At 45.3% G+C, this 14807-nt stretch overlaps 1 protein-coding gene across 10 annotated transcripts in view; it reads left to right on the top strand.

Annotated features, from left to right (window-relative positions):
• The window catches only part of TIAM1 (T-cell lymphoma invasion and metastasis 1), a 146394-nt gene that overhangs the window by 52487 nt on the left and 79100 nt on the right, over positions 1–14807 (top strand). For 4 of the 10 annotated variants that reach the window (XM_021404132.1, XM_021404166.1, XM_021404185.1 and 1 more), the window contains one exon: positions 10645–11624. In XM_021404132.1, the coding sequence (XP_021259807.1) occupies positions 10656–11624 (969 nt within the window). In that variant the 5' untranslated portion in view covers positions 10645–10655. Of the gene's footprint in view, positions 1–5616; positions 5796–10644; positions 11625–14807 lie in introns of all 10 variants that reach the window. The other 6 variants (XM_021404143.1, XM_021404177.1, XM_021404169.1 and 3 more) reach the window with 2 other exon arrangements.

Here is a 14807-nt window from a genome sequence, read left to right as displayed (position 1 = left end):
CTCATCACGAGCTCGTCTGAGTTTAATTTGCTGTGTGTTTTTCCTTAGACCTCTGGAATCCCTCCCTGGTACTTAAGCTGGGGTATCTAAAATTAGATACTTGTGTTTGTATCTCAGGCACCATCTTAATGATCTGTGTGAGGTCTTTGGCATTGCTTGAAAATCAGATTACTTACCTATGTGTTTAAATGAGGATATATGCTAAATGCTTCCTCTCCAATTTCCACCTCCCCCCTCCAATTATTGGCCTTAATTTTTTTTCCACAATGTTTTTGTCCTTCACATCCTGCCTGCAATGGCTCCCCACTCACTCAAGCCAAGGATTTTGATTGTTATTACTTGAGATTGTCACTCTGGGTGGTTTTGCAGTGTCTGTCCAATGTGAATGTGTACGTTGATACACCCACTTGATGGCTTGTCTTTTGCTCTGAACATTTTCTTGTTACTTCTAAATACATTTTTTTATGCATTTGGCGTGCCCTATCATCAGCAGTTCTCTGTTCCATTGGCACAAGCAGAAAGTGCATTTCAATCGAAGTGTAATAACAATAATGTATAACCTTAAGGTAAATAAACAAGCCACACTTTATTTCAGTTGCATTTTGGGAATTCTTTTCTTTTTTTACGTAATGGGTAAATGCATGCACAGTCGTTCCAGCTCCAACTCCTGCTCTCATTCTCGTCCTCCGTGAAGGCCAGACAGGCTCCTGCTGCCCTGCAGCTCTCTGTGGCTTTGTGCGACTCGTACTACCCCAGGGCAGGCTGTAACCCCCCCCCAACTTCCCAGCACCCTGCACGCAAGCTGCTGTTAGCCTGCCCCACAGCTCCAAGGAGTTGCCCTCTTGGCTTCCCATGGATTTGCTTATGTCTGATGATCTGAAATTAGAATCCTTTCCCTGATTTGCCCTTTTCTTTCAACGTGTAAATCCTTGCAGATTTCCCGCAGGGAAGAACGGGGGATTTTCCCACCGTTAAAAATAAAAGGAAAGGGAAGGAGAAAGACTGAAAACACATAAGATACTTGTGAAAGTGATTAGAAAACAAACAAACCCGCAACTGGGTCAATTATTTGCATCCCTTAGTATAAATATAGAAACCCTGAATATGGAGCTTCCCCTTGGGCTGGCTATCTGCTCTGTTAATGCTTTATCAAGGTACTTTGTCAGCGCCATGCCTCTGATTTCATCTTCTTTAGCTGTGATTTGGGGATGACTGTCGCTTATACAGAGATTGTGGGTCTCCTGACAAACCTTCCTCTCTCTTTGCTTTTTCATCCCTTCCTTAGAAATTCTCAGAGGTGTGGTGCTACAGCTGGAGGAACAAGGCTTCCCACATCTTTTCATTATGAATTCTGTACAAAGAGAATGTGGGTTTATTTTTCTTTCATCTCTTCTTCATCTGGAGCAATCACACAGCATTGTTCTCCTAACTATGACAGATGCAAAGGGCACATGTTAGTGAGGCGGTTATGAAGAGTTTTTGCAATTCCAGCTCTGCTGGCCAGTTCTAGCAGATGTGTGGACATCCCTCCCAGCCTTGTCTGGATGGTCATCATCACCTGACTACAGATTCAGGAGTTCTTTTTGATGTGTAGCATGAGCAGTAGTTGGTTTAAAATTCATTTTTCTCACAAACAAAAGGTTTATATGGCATTTCTTTACAGAAAACACAAAGAGGTGCATATTTGTCTTTGATTTTCACTACTCTAAAAGTCAGCCAGCTTCTGCAGTGCATTAGAGTTGGGCTCTGAGCTCAGTGCCATCATACCTAGTTTCAGTGTCTACACTGAGAACAGGGAAACTTGGAGCGTTTCTGATCTCAGGTGTGCACCCTGCCTCATCACAGGAAGCCATCTCAAAGATCTGGGCTTAGAGAAGCCTCTCTTCCTTCATTCCTTCCTCTCTCCCTCTCTCCCTCCTTCCCTCCCTTTGTCCCTGCCTCCCTTCTATCCTTCCTGCCTTCCTTCCTTCCTTTCCACCTTCCTTACTGCCTGCCTTCCTCCCTCCCTCTCTTCCTGCCTCACTCTCTTCCATCCACCTACCCAACCAGTCATCCAGTCCATCCATCCGTCCATCCATTATCCATCCATCCATCTCCTATTGGTTGCTGTGTTTTGTTTTGCCAAGGGCAGCTCAGAAATACAGGATGAGGAGAGAACTGTCAGAGCAGCAGGACCCTGGAGCACGCTTGAGCATTTACCTTCTTCTCAGGGTAGCTGCTACCATTGATTTTGGCAGCAATTCATATTAACAAGTGGTAATAAAGGCTAACAAAATATGGCCTCCAGTTACAAGTAAAGTGATTCTCCGTTTCAGTAGGCAGGATCGAACACCAGAGCTCCAGTGCTTTGGAATAGGATAGGATAGTGGGTGGAGAATAAAGCCCAGAGGTACTGATTATTATTCAATATTTTCTGTATGAAATGACTGCTGTTTCCTGTCTATGTATATCCATCCTGGTGTTCTACAGTAGAATTAGTGAGGGCTTCACAAAACTGGATGAAGATTTGTGTAATGACTAACTGGTCTCACATTTGCAGTTGCATTTTGAATCTGACAAAAAAAAACACCCGTCATAAAATAGGAAAGTAAAAATAGAATTGAAGGAGAGCTGTCATTCTTCTAGCCAGCTTTTCGTGCTTGCTGGACAAGGAGATATGCTTGCATGCTAATTTTTCCTTGCTGGGCAGGAAGAGTTCTACTTTGAAAAGGATGCTTTTGAGAAGGATGCTTTTAGAATGCTGTAGCTTTCATATTTTTCATCCATTAAAGCTCATATTGAGTGTCTGCAAACAGAAAGAAAGCAAGTGTGCTGATTTCATTCCATAATCTTTTGGCATTGTAAACTCATCCCAACATATGAAAGCTGAACCTCTCTTGGCTCTCTTGGCTAGAATCATAGGTAGCAGATGTGATGAATAACTAGGTGCTCCTTTAATATATTCTGCTTCCTTACTATGTCCTCATTTAATCCATTCATTGTGGCTTGCTGCGAGCTCCTTCAGTTTGAACTGACTTAAGCTGCTGTGTTCTGAGCCCTGTGGGAACTCCTTGGCCTGATTTTTCAAGGCTCTGTTTTGTGGCTATGAAATAAATACAGCTGTGCTACTTTGAAGCCTTCAAAGAACAAGAGGAGTTGCACTGATATATGTAGGCACTGGCATACATGCATGCACACATGCATTGTAGATGTGTATATATGTGTGTTCGTGCACGGGCGTTTGCATGAACCAGCTCTAAGACTGAATATTTGGTCTTGAGCATAGATTGAAAATCTTCCTTTGATGATTATTTTTTAATGAGGCAGGCTGTTCCAAGCATGCATGATTGCAGCTATCTGTCAGCCGTGAGAGTGTTTGCTGTGAGTTACTGGTGGTCTGAGCATGCAGTCAGCTGCCCCTCGGTCAGGCTCTGCTCGCATAGCAAGTGTCCAGGATCACCTAAAGCAAACCCATCCTGTGAGGGAGGGCTCTGTGCTGGAAAACAAGCTGTAACAAGCCATTTTGCTTCTTTTGCTTCTGTTTCCTTCTGATGGAGGAGCATGTATATCTCTTTTTGCTGCAAGGACTTCCCTTTGGCTGTTACCTTCTGTGAGGGGAGACCTCATCCGAGGCTTCCACACTGAAGGACCCACTGAGCTACTGCAGCAGGAGAACTGGGGCTGCTGGAGTGAAATGCGGAGTGTGGGGATGAGGACCATTCCAGTGGATGTTAATGACAGGCAAAGTATGAAAACCTGATGTTTTCCTTGAAAGGTGCAGCTTGGTTTCATTTGAGAAAGACTCTTCAAGTTGTAGAAGTTAATAGGAGCAAACATTTTCAGAAAGGAGTCCATGGGTAATGATAAATCCTTTTGTTCTGAAGGAACCATGTGTGCACGAGCAGTCATCTTTATTACAAAGGATATTGCCAGCCCTTCAGATGTACTAGAGCTGAGTGAGAATTTGGATCACGCAGCTTCCAGTTGTGAGCCTCCACTTTGGATCTTTTCACCTTTTTAGCAAACAAGTCAATTCATTTAAATTTTGGTGTGGAGCGCAAGTAGAAGCGGAGGATGATTTACATTGGAGGAGCAAAGCAGTGTGTGAAGCAGGGTACATTGTGGCTGGTTTCTTGCAGAAGTGAGCAGAGTTGGTTTCAGGCTGGAACAGATCTTTCTGACTGAATTACAGACTCCTCACAAACCACTTCATGATGGAAAACCTGATAAATGCTCAGCCACATCTGTATTTTTCCTCTTTTGGACAAGTTTTCTGTGGCCATAGCAGACAGATCTGACAAAAAGATTATCACAAATCCTATTTCTTTGGAGGTGAGGAATGCACTTCACAGGATTATCCGTCATGCGGTGGATGCAGGTGGAAAGCCTCTTGCCTGCAGGACCTTGTTTGTCAGCAAGATTCCTGTCTTATAAACTATTGGCAGCTGGCATGATAATGAGTCCATTTCAATATAAATGAGCTTCATTTTATTAATTTCTGTCAGCTCCTGAGCAATTCATGAAACGCTTTTCAGAATTCAACCAACAGCTTGGGGGAAGAAGGGGAGGTGGGGAACAGAGAGGGGAACAAGAAGGAGGAAAAAGAAAATGTTTTTAATTTGGAAAGGAGGCGATGACGCTCTTTTCTTTTGAGAACCCAGCCAAGTGGGGATCACAATTTCCCCACCAGATAGCTCTAATAACCTGATAGGCATCGGTAATCTCATCCAAAGCTTTTTGTTTTGTTTTTCTTGAGTTTTTTGGAGGTATTTAATACTTGTACAACTGGGCTTGTGGTGTTTTGTTGACACTATTGCAGGGCCACGGAAGGGCAGCTGTGTGACTGGAGCTTGTGTGCGCAGAGCCCTGGCTCCTCTGGTGGGCCCATGACCTGTGGTGCCTCACAGGACTGGGCCCTGCGTGGCTCCCAGTGGTACCAGGGCAAGAAATTGCTTGGGCTTGTGCATGAGCACATGTGTGACTTCAGGACTGTTCTTACGACCGGTCTGAGGTCTAGGTAGGCATAGGCTTGCCTCTTGTATCCGCGCTTTTGTGAGTGCAGTTAACCCCAAGAGCCTTTCACTGTGCACAAAAATGCATGTAATTGCTCCGCCGTATGCCTCTGATTTGTCCTTGAAAAGTATTAATGAAATCACTGCTGGGATTACTACCCTTTTCATAAATTAGGCTGTCAGCACAGAGGCATTTTGTCTGGGATCTCTCAGTTTTAGGCCCTTCTTGGGCAGTTTGCCTCCCGTGGTCAAGCTTGTGTCCCTTCGAGGGGGCCTTTGTGAGAGGCTGCCTTCGGAGCCCTTCCCCCGCAGCAGGCACAGGTCTGTTCTCTGGCCTGACTGCTCCTTTGCAGGGCACCTTCAGTTCATCAGGGAATTGTATTAAAAAAGTGTCAGGACTGGGAGCTCTGCAGATTGGGCTCAAGGCATCGGATTGGGCTTTTCGCTTGTTCTGCTCACATCAGATTGTGTAATTCAAATTGAAACACGGCATTTGCATGCCGTATTGAACGATGTTTCCTAGGTAAGTGATGATAATAGGACTTGGCAGAATATGTCCTCCTGTATGGCCATTCCTGCTAACCCTTTGTCTGATTTTTTTTTTTTCTCCCCTCTTTCTCCCCAGGTTTTTGGCATATAGTCATAGACTCTGACGAGGGAGTAATGGAGGCGCTGAGTGGCAGGTGCTGACAGCTTCTGCAATCCCAGTAACTGTTCATTTTGGTATCATTTGCAATTCTATACCTCTAAATGCCACAGTTCTCTTGGGGAAGGTTGCGCTGGATACCAGTATTGCCTTGGAAGGTATATGTGTGTCCATACATTTTCTTGAGGAGTTTGCTGTGTTTGTATAATGGTTCGTGGGAGGGGAAAAATTGGATAAGCTGCATGTGGTTTATGGTTACACCCATTTAGCAATACAAAGGCATTTGAATTGCTATCAAGCAGCTACTGATGACATCCCTTCCTCCTTCTCTCCTCCTCTTATTTGAATCGCCTGCAGGGCCTTTTTGGAGTCCATCCCATGCTTTAACATATGCGAGAATGGCTTACAAAAAAGAAATGGCTGGTTAAAAAGTTCTTATTTGAAAACAATTAAATATGCTGTTGGAGTTTCTGGGAAACTCAAAGGCATACTGTGGAATTTCAATCTTCTTGCCCTTTTGAGAAAGCACACGTTAATTGCAATAAAATATGTATGTTCGCACTTGGTTATTAGCCTTGTACATTTTTCTGTGTGGTTCTTGTGAGTTCAGTAAAAATCTTTGTTGTTGGCTGGAAGATTTGCGCAGAAGTTTATTTCTGTAGAATCATTGCTCACTGTGGATTTAATCATTGTTCTGGTTCTCACAACCTTCAAGCTTCACTCCAGGAGAAAAATACAGATTTGTCACCAGGGCCTCCTACTAGAATCTAAATTTAAATTGGCAATCTGTTGTCTTGAGAGGTGCTTCAGATTTGGTTGAAAGTTAATAATATGTCAGATTTTCTCCTAGAATCTAAAGGCCCAACTTTTCGGAATTTGGAGAGCTAGTAACTTAGGTCTACTTTAAATGAATATTTTGGCTTTGTGATATTTTTAAGGAATACTTGATATCGGGGAGAAAGGAAAAGAAACAAAAATTACAGTTTTCAAAGGAAATGGTGTTCTTAGATGGAACCGTCATCGGTGGTCATTTGGAATGTGATCTTCTTTATCTGTAACCGTTGTAAGTGACTCATCCAGCAAAGACTCAGTAGTTCAGCTAGAGTTCAACCGGTCTGTCTAGGGTAGTTGATAGAAGAAGCATTGTTTTTTCCAAAGATTCGCTGCAGAATTTTTATTCTCCCTGCTGATATCCTAATGTTGATATCACAGTCACATATTAAGTCTTTGTTTTCCATGAAAAAAAACCCAAAACAATCCTTACTGTCTATTGGTGTGCAAACTGGATAACTAGTGACCTTCCTAGTCCTTCCTGGACTTCCACAACTTTGATATCTTCCCTATTCTGAACCAGGATGGAACAGATCTTGTGGGAGAGGGAACCCCTTCCCAGAGCAGCCATAGCTTGATGGTCAGGCTGCCTCTTGAGGATGTGGAGGAGCAAGTCGCAGTCCCTCCTTTGCTTCGCTTGGGTTGCAGATACAGATCTTGATCTTAGCTTCTTTGGCAAGTGACTGAGTCACTGAGCTGGTACCTTCTCTGGGAGACATGCCTGTCTCCCTGCTTGGGTTTTCACGTTTCTCCCTCTTGGAATGGAGAAGCCTTTCATCAAAGCTGTTCTGTTCCCACAAAAAGTTTGGGTTTTGATGAATCGACATTTTCTGCTGAAAAATTTCCAGCTGGTTCTGCTTGCGATAGTGGTCTGTGTGCACTAATCTCTGCTGGCTTTGGAGAGTAATTCAGAACAGATTTTTGACACGTCGCAATCCTTGGCCATGCTTGACAGACCTGTTTAAAGCATCAAGATGTGTCACACTTGATTTATGTAGTATCCTGTGGGTACCTCGATGGGTGTTTAATGGTCACCTTTGGATTCGGGCAGGCAAGCTAACAAGGGGAGCCTTTGTCCTATCAGCGTTTACGTGCAACTCCCATTAATATGACTCATTTTCTTAATTTGATACAGATTTTTTTCATTGAGTGAGCTAAATTCAGTTAAGCCGTAGACAGGCAGCATCTGGCAGTTGTGGCTGGAGCAGTTGGAGGCGTTTCTGCCCCAGGGTGTCTGCTGCTGCCCCGGGAGGGGGGGGGCTGGGGCTCCCCTCCCCTGCTTTGCTCCTGCTAGCTGAGGACACTGCATCTGCACCAAGACCGCCCTTGTCCCCCCTTCCCTGGCTCCTGCATCGCTCTACAGCCACGCCACCCGTCCCCAGTGTCCCCAGGCAGGCTTCCTTGTGCTGGTGCTGGTGTGCGTGCGTTCAGCTCATTACCCCAGCAAAACTAAACTTTAAAAAGAGTCTTTTGTTCTTCTTCTCAGTTTAATTTTTCCCGTTTTAGTGAACTTGACAGCACGATTCTATAAACACCTGAACTGGTTGGGGGTGACTGGTGGAAATGCACAGTGGGACATGCATACATGCCAACCTGCAGCATGTGGTTGGGGAAGATGGAGGGATTGGGGTAAGGCTTCAGAAGTTGTCCTCCCTGGGTGCAGGAGCAAACTCTGGGCTAATCACCTGGATAGATAGCTGTCTGCAGGATTTGCAAAGGCATCCTCACCTAAAGCACCAATACATAGAATTAAAAAGGGACAGCTGTTTACTTTGAAGTCTGGCACTTCTCGCAGGTATCTAGCAGATACTTCTCATTGTGTGAAATTGCTCAGTAAACATTCCTGTAGCAGTCTGCATCTGTGGAGAAAAGACTTCCCTCCTTCCAGGAGAGCCTTTTCTGGCTGGGGATGCAGCCTGGGCTGCTGCTGCTTTTTGGTTTGGTATCATTTTGCCTGGTGTGCATGGACGCTACGCCGAGGTGGTGGCACAGTGCTGCTTTCTGTAGCACAGTGTTTTCATCAGCAAGTGTCCCTGGCTGTGCAGTGCGCTAGGGACACTCCTGCCCTTCTGCAGCTCCATATCGGAAGGTAAAGAGCCTCTCGTTAAATTTTTCATGGTTTGAAGATAACTTTAAGAACTGCTGTTTCTCCTTAAATAGATACTGAAATGATGGTTTCATTGCTGGAGATGGGGGAAGAATGATTGCATGCTCTGATGTGCTTTGCAGCCAGTGGAAATCCTGTCAAATGAAAGTACAGTTAGTAAGAATTTCAGAATCAAAGCAGCCAAAAGCATTACCCCAAGAGAGTTTCTTTTGCAAGAAGTGGAGTGTTGTGGTCTGGCTTTAGGCATCTGTGTGGAAAACAAAATGCAGGTTTTGTGCTCTAAAGTGCTTCAAAAGTAGCCAGCTGACATTTGTTTTTCTGTCCAGTCCATATCAAAGGTCTGAAGCTTCTAAGGAATAATAAACCCTGCCCGGGGATTTATAATGCTGTCACTTTTTTTAGATTAAAACCTATTCTCTGTTCAGGACATTTATTTTTCTAAACGATGCATGATAACCAAGTCTCATGATAGTCAATGAGAGTTCAGCCATTAAATTCAGTAGACGCAGGGTATTTCCTGGTATGGTTTACTTGGCACGTGAGTATATTTACTTTAGATACGGAAATGTCCAGATATTTCAGGAGGCGCCTGTTGCTCTAGCACTGAGCAGACTTTTAGCCTCAGATGAGACCTACCTAGCTGGGCAGAAATATTAAGTAGTGTTGTCCTCTGTTTTCAGAAATGTTACTTTAGAAGTTCAGTTCCACCCTACGTGTCCAGAGCAGCCTACGGCAGCACTGCTGTGCCCACATTTAATGCAGTCGATTCATTGCTTTCTGTGTATTTTATGTAGGGTTAATTCAGCTCTGTGCAATAGTGATATTGTGTATTTAGATAGTGAGGGAGCACACATGAGCACATTCAGCCTGTGAACATTTGGCTCAATACCCATTGGCACATACTGTTAAAGGAGAAGAAATTGCCCGGAGAAATGAAAACCTCCAGAATATTTTACTGTCAAGACAGAGTTCCTTTTTCAACCTAGACTAATAGAAGTACCTTAAAATGAGGAAGCTTTGTCTTGGAATTTCTGTTAAAGATTAATGGACTATTTATCTAAATATAATTGTCTCATGTGTAATTCAGGATCCCTCCTATTTAATTTTGAATGCCCATGTACTTTAGCATTTACTTTTCTTGCTCTTCGTCTTGCTGTTTGGTCAGAAGGAGCCAATACTTCTAAAAAAATATTTCTGACATTTGTTGAGTGAGATCACAGATCTCAAAGTGTTTTCCGAGGCTGAATCCAGATCATGACTCCCATCTGCTAGATGGGGAGCCCGTTTCGGGGAGGGGAATGCACAACTTAATAATGCAGGAGGCTGAATACGGAGAAGGGGACAGAAACCCAGTCCCGATGTTCCACCTCAGTTTTCTCTTTGCTAGATGAAAGCGCTTAGATCTAGCTATCTGCTTCAGAGTGAGTAGGAAGGAAAGGTTATTTTTGTATAGTCTGAGTCACTCATGATAATGTATTTTTCATAATACAGCTTTCTTGTGTGGGGATCTTTGTACCTGATTAATGTTGCTCTGTTTTTTGTTCCAGAAATCAAACCTATCATTACCTTGCTAACGAATAGTTGAATTTGTACTTTGCTGCTTGGTGCTTCTAGCTGTGGTTCCTAGCAAAAAAAAAAGTGAAATCTCAAATAAAGATGTTTGTCCTTCTGCTTTTTGGTATCTCGTTGCATGCAGATAAACAATCATGCCTATCTGCTTGTTGATTTTTTGAGTTTATAGTGTTGGCTAGAATTGTGAAGGATTAGCTAACATCAGTAGTCAAGTGAGCGTGTGCATGGCTGAGATTACTAGTGTACTTTCTGATATACTGGCTCCAGTCCAGACCAGTATTCAAGGTTCAATCCTTCCCTCTTCTTCACTCATCATTCACCCTGGCATAGCCATGATCTGCCTTTTTTTTGTTTGTACTGATTTATCTGATTTGTAACTGTAAGTTGCTGGTACAGTTGCTAGCTCCCTTAATTAACTGTTGAATTGTTGAATTACTGAAAGCACTGTTACAGCAAGCCTTGCTGACTTTAATAGTGCCTGATCTTTCCCCTTGTAGACTGTGAAGCCATGGGAAACGCAGAAAGCCAAAACGTAGAGCATGCCTTCTATGGAGACAAGCACGCCAGCCTGGGCCGCAAGCACACATCACGATCACTTCGCCTCTCCAATAAAGCTTCTCGCCGGACCCGACACGCTTCTTCTGGCAAAATTATCCACAGGAACTCAGAGGTGAGCACCCGCTCCAGCAGCACCCCCAGTATCCCCCAGTCTCTGGCAGAGAACGGTCTGGAGCCCTTCACCCAGGAGGCCAACCTCGAGGACTTTGGGAGCCCAATCTGGGTGGATCGTGTGGACATGGGCCTGCGGCCCGTCTCCTACCACACTGACTCCTCCGTTACACCCAGCATGGACAGCAGCACCGTGCTCACCGCAGCCTCTGTCCAGAGCATGCCTGACTCGGAGGAGAGCCGGCTCTATGGAGAGGAACCGCCATTCCTGGCTGAGGGCGACGGGAGGCTGCGCCGGTACGCGGCAAACGGGACGAGATTCGGGGAGACAGCCAGCTTCAAGAAGAAGCGCTCCAAATCGGCCGACATCTGGCGTGAGGACAGCCTGGAGTTTTCGCTTTCTGACCTCAGCCAGGAGCATTTGACAAGCAATGAGGAAATCCTGGGCTTGGCCGAAGAGAAGGACGTTGAGACGGCCCGGGGAACAGAGGCCGAGTGCAGCCCCCAGCAGCTGGTTGCCTGCCAGCGTGCTAACTCCATGAGCGACTTGTACTCCCCCAAAGCCCCAAGTGCTACAATAAATGGGGCTCCGCGCAATGCCTTCGGAGGGTACTGCAGGAATTTAGTGTCTGACATCCCGGACATTGGCAGCCATAAGATGGCATCTGGTGCCAACGAGGATGCGCCTTCCTACAGTAACTACAACACGCTGCCCTGCAGGAAGTCCCATTGCCTTTCAGAAGGAGCCACCAACCCACAGATGAGCCATAGTAACAGCATGCAGGGCAGGAGGGCGAAAACTACTCAGGTAAGGCCATCTTGTTCTCTGTAGAAGGGAAGCATGTGGCATTTGCCAAGCTGTTTCTGTAGATAAAGGTACTCCAGGTTCTTCCAGGCTCTGTTTTTGTTCAACACCTCCGTTCTAGGAAGCGACAGGGGACTGTGTCCAGGCGAGAGCTGAATCAAACAGTCTCAGGAGGTGGCTTCGTCACATCAGTGCAGTTTTCCTTCTCTGCAGCTCTATTTGGGCCTTTTCCTCTCTATGCAATCTCTGGAGAAGATAAATCTGCGTTTGCCAGTAAAGATTTTCCTGTGTATTTTACAGCACTGATGGTGCCTTTTTCTTTCAGGGTAGCTGCCAGAACTGATCACTCTGCCCGGAAGCTCACATGCGTTGCTTCTGCCCTCCCTGCCCCCTCTCCCTCTCCTGCATGCACACATGCACTCCTCATGGTTGAAAGCAAAGGAGAAACCTGTAAGCATTTCCCCTCCCCTTCATCATAAATGCTTGCTGGGCTGAAATTTCACTCTTTTAATTACCTGGTATTCACATCTGTGCAAAGCATCACCCGGAAACAGTGCTCTCCCCTTGGAGAAGACTGCCAGTGCTGTGAGCTGCTTTGCTCACCCGCTGCAGACTGAAGAATAGTAGGGAGTGTGTGGAGAAGATGTTGCTTCTAGCCTGGGAGGATGTCATACCCATCATCCATTAACAGGCAGCATGGAGCCAAGATGAGCTTCTCTATCTGCTGCCCCTCCTGCCCTCCAGACAGCATTCCTGTGACCTTTGCTTTAATGGCTTCTGTTGGATCTGCATTGTGTTTTGTCCTGCTTTTCTTAGCTGTGTTCTGCCTGGTTGAGTTACACAGTGCTGCCTGGTGCTGCAAACAGCAATTCTGCTTACAGTAAGAAGCAAACTGCTCTTAGAAATGGGTGGAGAAAGGGCTTACAAATCCTAACCACCTGTACAACTCACACATGGCAAACACTTTGCAGGAATGCTACGCTTGTTTTAACTTCATTTGGTTTGCTTGCTGGACCTTCTCAGAGCAGCGCTCCAGCTGCTTCATGGAAGAGGCTCTCTGGCATTTTTCAGTGTCAACTATTTTCTAGCTGTGGGCATCTGCTCAGAAAAATGACTGAGGGGCACAAACAAAGCAGTCTGACCGCACAGGTCAGAGCTGTGCGCTAGATTGCACGCTTCAGTGGCTCCTCTGATTTTATTGCATGTTCTCGTACAGATGCCGTGCGGCATACGCACCGCACCGCGTGACCCAGAAAAAGAAAAAGCAGCATGTTGCAAAAAAGCATCAAGGTTGGAGGCAAGCAGGCTTGTTGTCCTGCCGCCGGGCTGAGCTTTCGGCAGGACGCTAATGTTAAAGAGACAAGACTTGACAGTGTGAGTAAGGTGGCAGCGTGCTGCAGCGTAGGTGCGGGGCTGCCTCTGTGCAGAGGGCTGTGGGAAGGCGAGAGGAGCCCCCCCCAGCAGCTGGAGGGAGGACGTCGGCTGGCACCGACTTGTGAGAGCTGATGGGAAGGGGTTGCTGAGTGACTTACCGGCTGTGCTTGATCTGTGGAGATATGCTGCTTCTAAATATAAAGATGACATGCTAAAACAGATGCTGCAGCATCCCACAACAACAGCTTTGTACTTCCAAATCAGCTCTTTATTTTTGGAGGTATTTTTACAGTGCGAGCGCAGAAGCCCTTTGGTGCAGGCGGTGCAGGATAAAAAGCAAGAGGAGGACAACAACAAAAGCAAGATGTTATTTGGAAGCCCTGAACGTAACAGCTTTCATGAAGATTGTTAGGTGCACTGCTGCCTGCAGCCCTCTTTCAAGTGTATTTAAGAAAAAGGGAGCAGTGCCACTGGTGAAAAGTGAAGCATTTATTTTTCTTCTGGGTGTCTATCCTGCTATTAAGAAAATTCCTCTGAGGCACTTAGTGAAAGTCATGAATTTGCCAACCATGTTCAGCTATACCCAAGGAAATGGCTTTGTGGACTAGTTTCACTTGATGCATCTCTTGGGCCTGGAGACAGACAGTGGCTATGAGGAGTCTCGGCCGTGATCATTACCACAAATAAAATCAACAAAATTAAAGCTTTGAAAGGGTCAATGTTCCTTCCAAGCCTTTAATCCTAGCAGCACACAGTAAGTATAAGATACTTGTCAGTAGTGAAGTCATGTTAGACCAAACCTACCTTTAGCAAGTATAGGGCAATGTCTGTCATTATGTGTTTGATGTGTTTGAGTGAAAAGGAAGTCCAAATTTGCACATAAAATAAAAGGACGGGTTCCCTGATAAAGCTCATTAGGTGGTTTCGGATGGGGTGAAAGGAGGGAAGCTACCAACCTGTCCTTACACCATGTCCTCAGTCAAAAAACATCTCAGCACTTCACTCATATGACACCATCGGGGTGAACTAGAGCGTGTTGGTTACCCCAGCATACAGGTGGAAGGTGAGATGTAGATCTGATGGCCTTACTGCTTTGCTGTTATTGTGCTCCTTGGCACTGCGTTGGCCTGTGCCTGTTGGAATTTTGTTTCCCTCTGCCTTTACCAGTCTTTCAATGCTTTTTCAATGGGCTTCACATCCTTAATGTCCCCCTTATCAGTAGCTTTCAATTCTTAGGGTGTGCTGACCAGTGCTACCGGAAAACAAGCTCAACTGTATCACCGGACAGAGGTGCTGGAATCACAGCTCTTCAAATTTTGGTGTAATGCCTTATCCATTGGTTTTCTGCAAGTAGATGGCCTACATTAAAGGTGGGAAAAAAAAAAGAAAATCTCTTCCTTCCAAATTTAAACCTTAAATTGAACTGTGGGAGTCACTTTCCACTAATTGAGAGGGAAAGCCTTTTAATACTGAAGAGACAATTACATTCAATATATGCTAGCGATTAATATTCACAGAGTGGCTTTGGGGCTCCCACGCAGCAGTTCTGTTTTTTGTAACATTTTAGCACTAAGGGGTTAGATCTACTGAAGTGAGACTTCCCGTAGAGCTCTGCTGGGATCCTGGTTTGGCTTTTGGAGCTGATGTGATGTAGGTGGAAAAAGCTTAATTGGCTGACATTTTCACCCATTTTTGCTTGAAGAGATACAACAACCTCCTGTTGGATACAGCTTGTTCTGGCTGTGAGTTGTGAGATGCCCAGGATCCTACAGCCAACTTGGGATCTGGATTTCTGTGAAATGCCTCTGCTGT

Source organism: Numida meleagris, chromosome 1 (genome assembly GCF_002078875.1).
Source record: "Numida meleagris isolate 19003 breed g44 Domestic line chromosome 1, NumMel1.0, whole genome shotgun sequence".
Classification (NCBI taxonomy): Eukaryota; Metazoa; Chordata; class Aves; order Galliformes; family Numididae; genus Numida; species Numida meleagris.
Note: the sequence above shows the minus strand (reverse complement) of the source record. Positions and strands in the feature narration are given on the sequence as shown.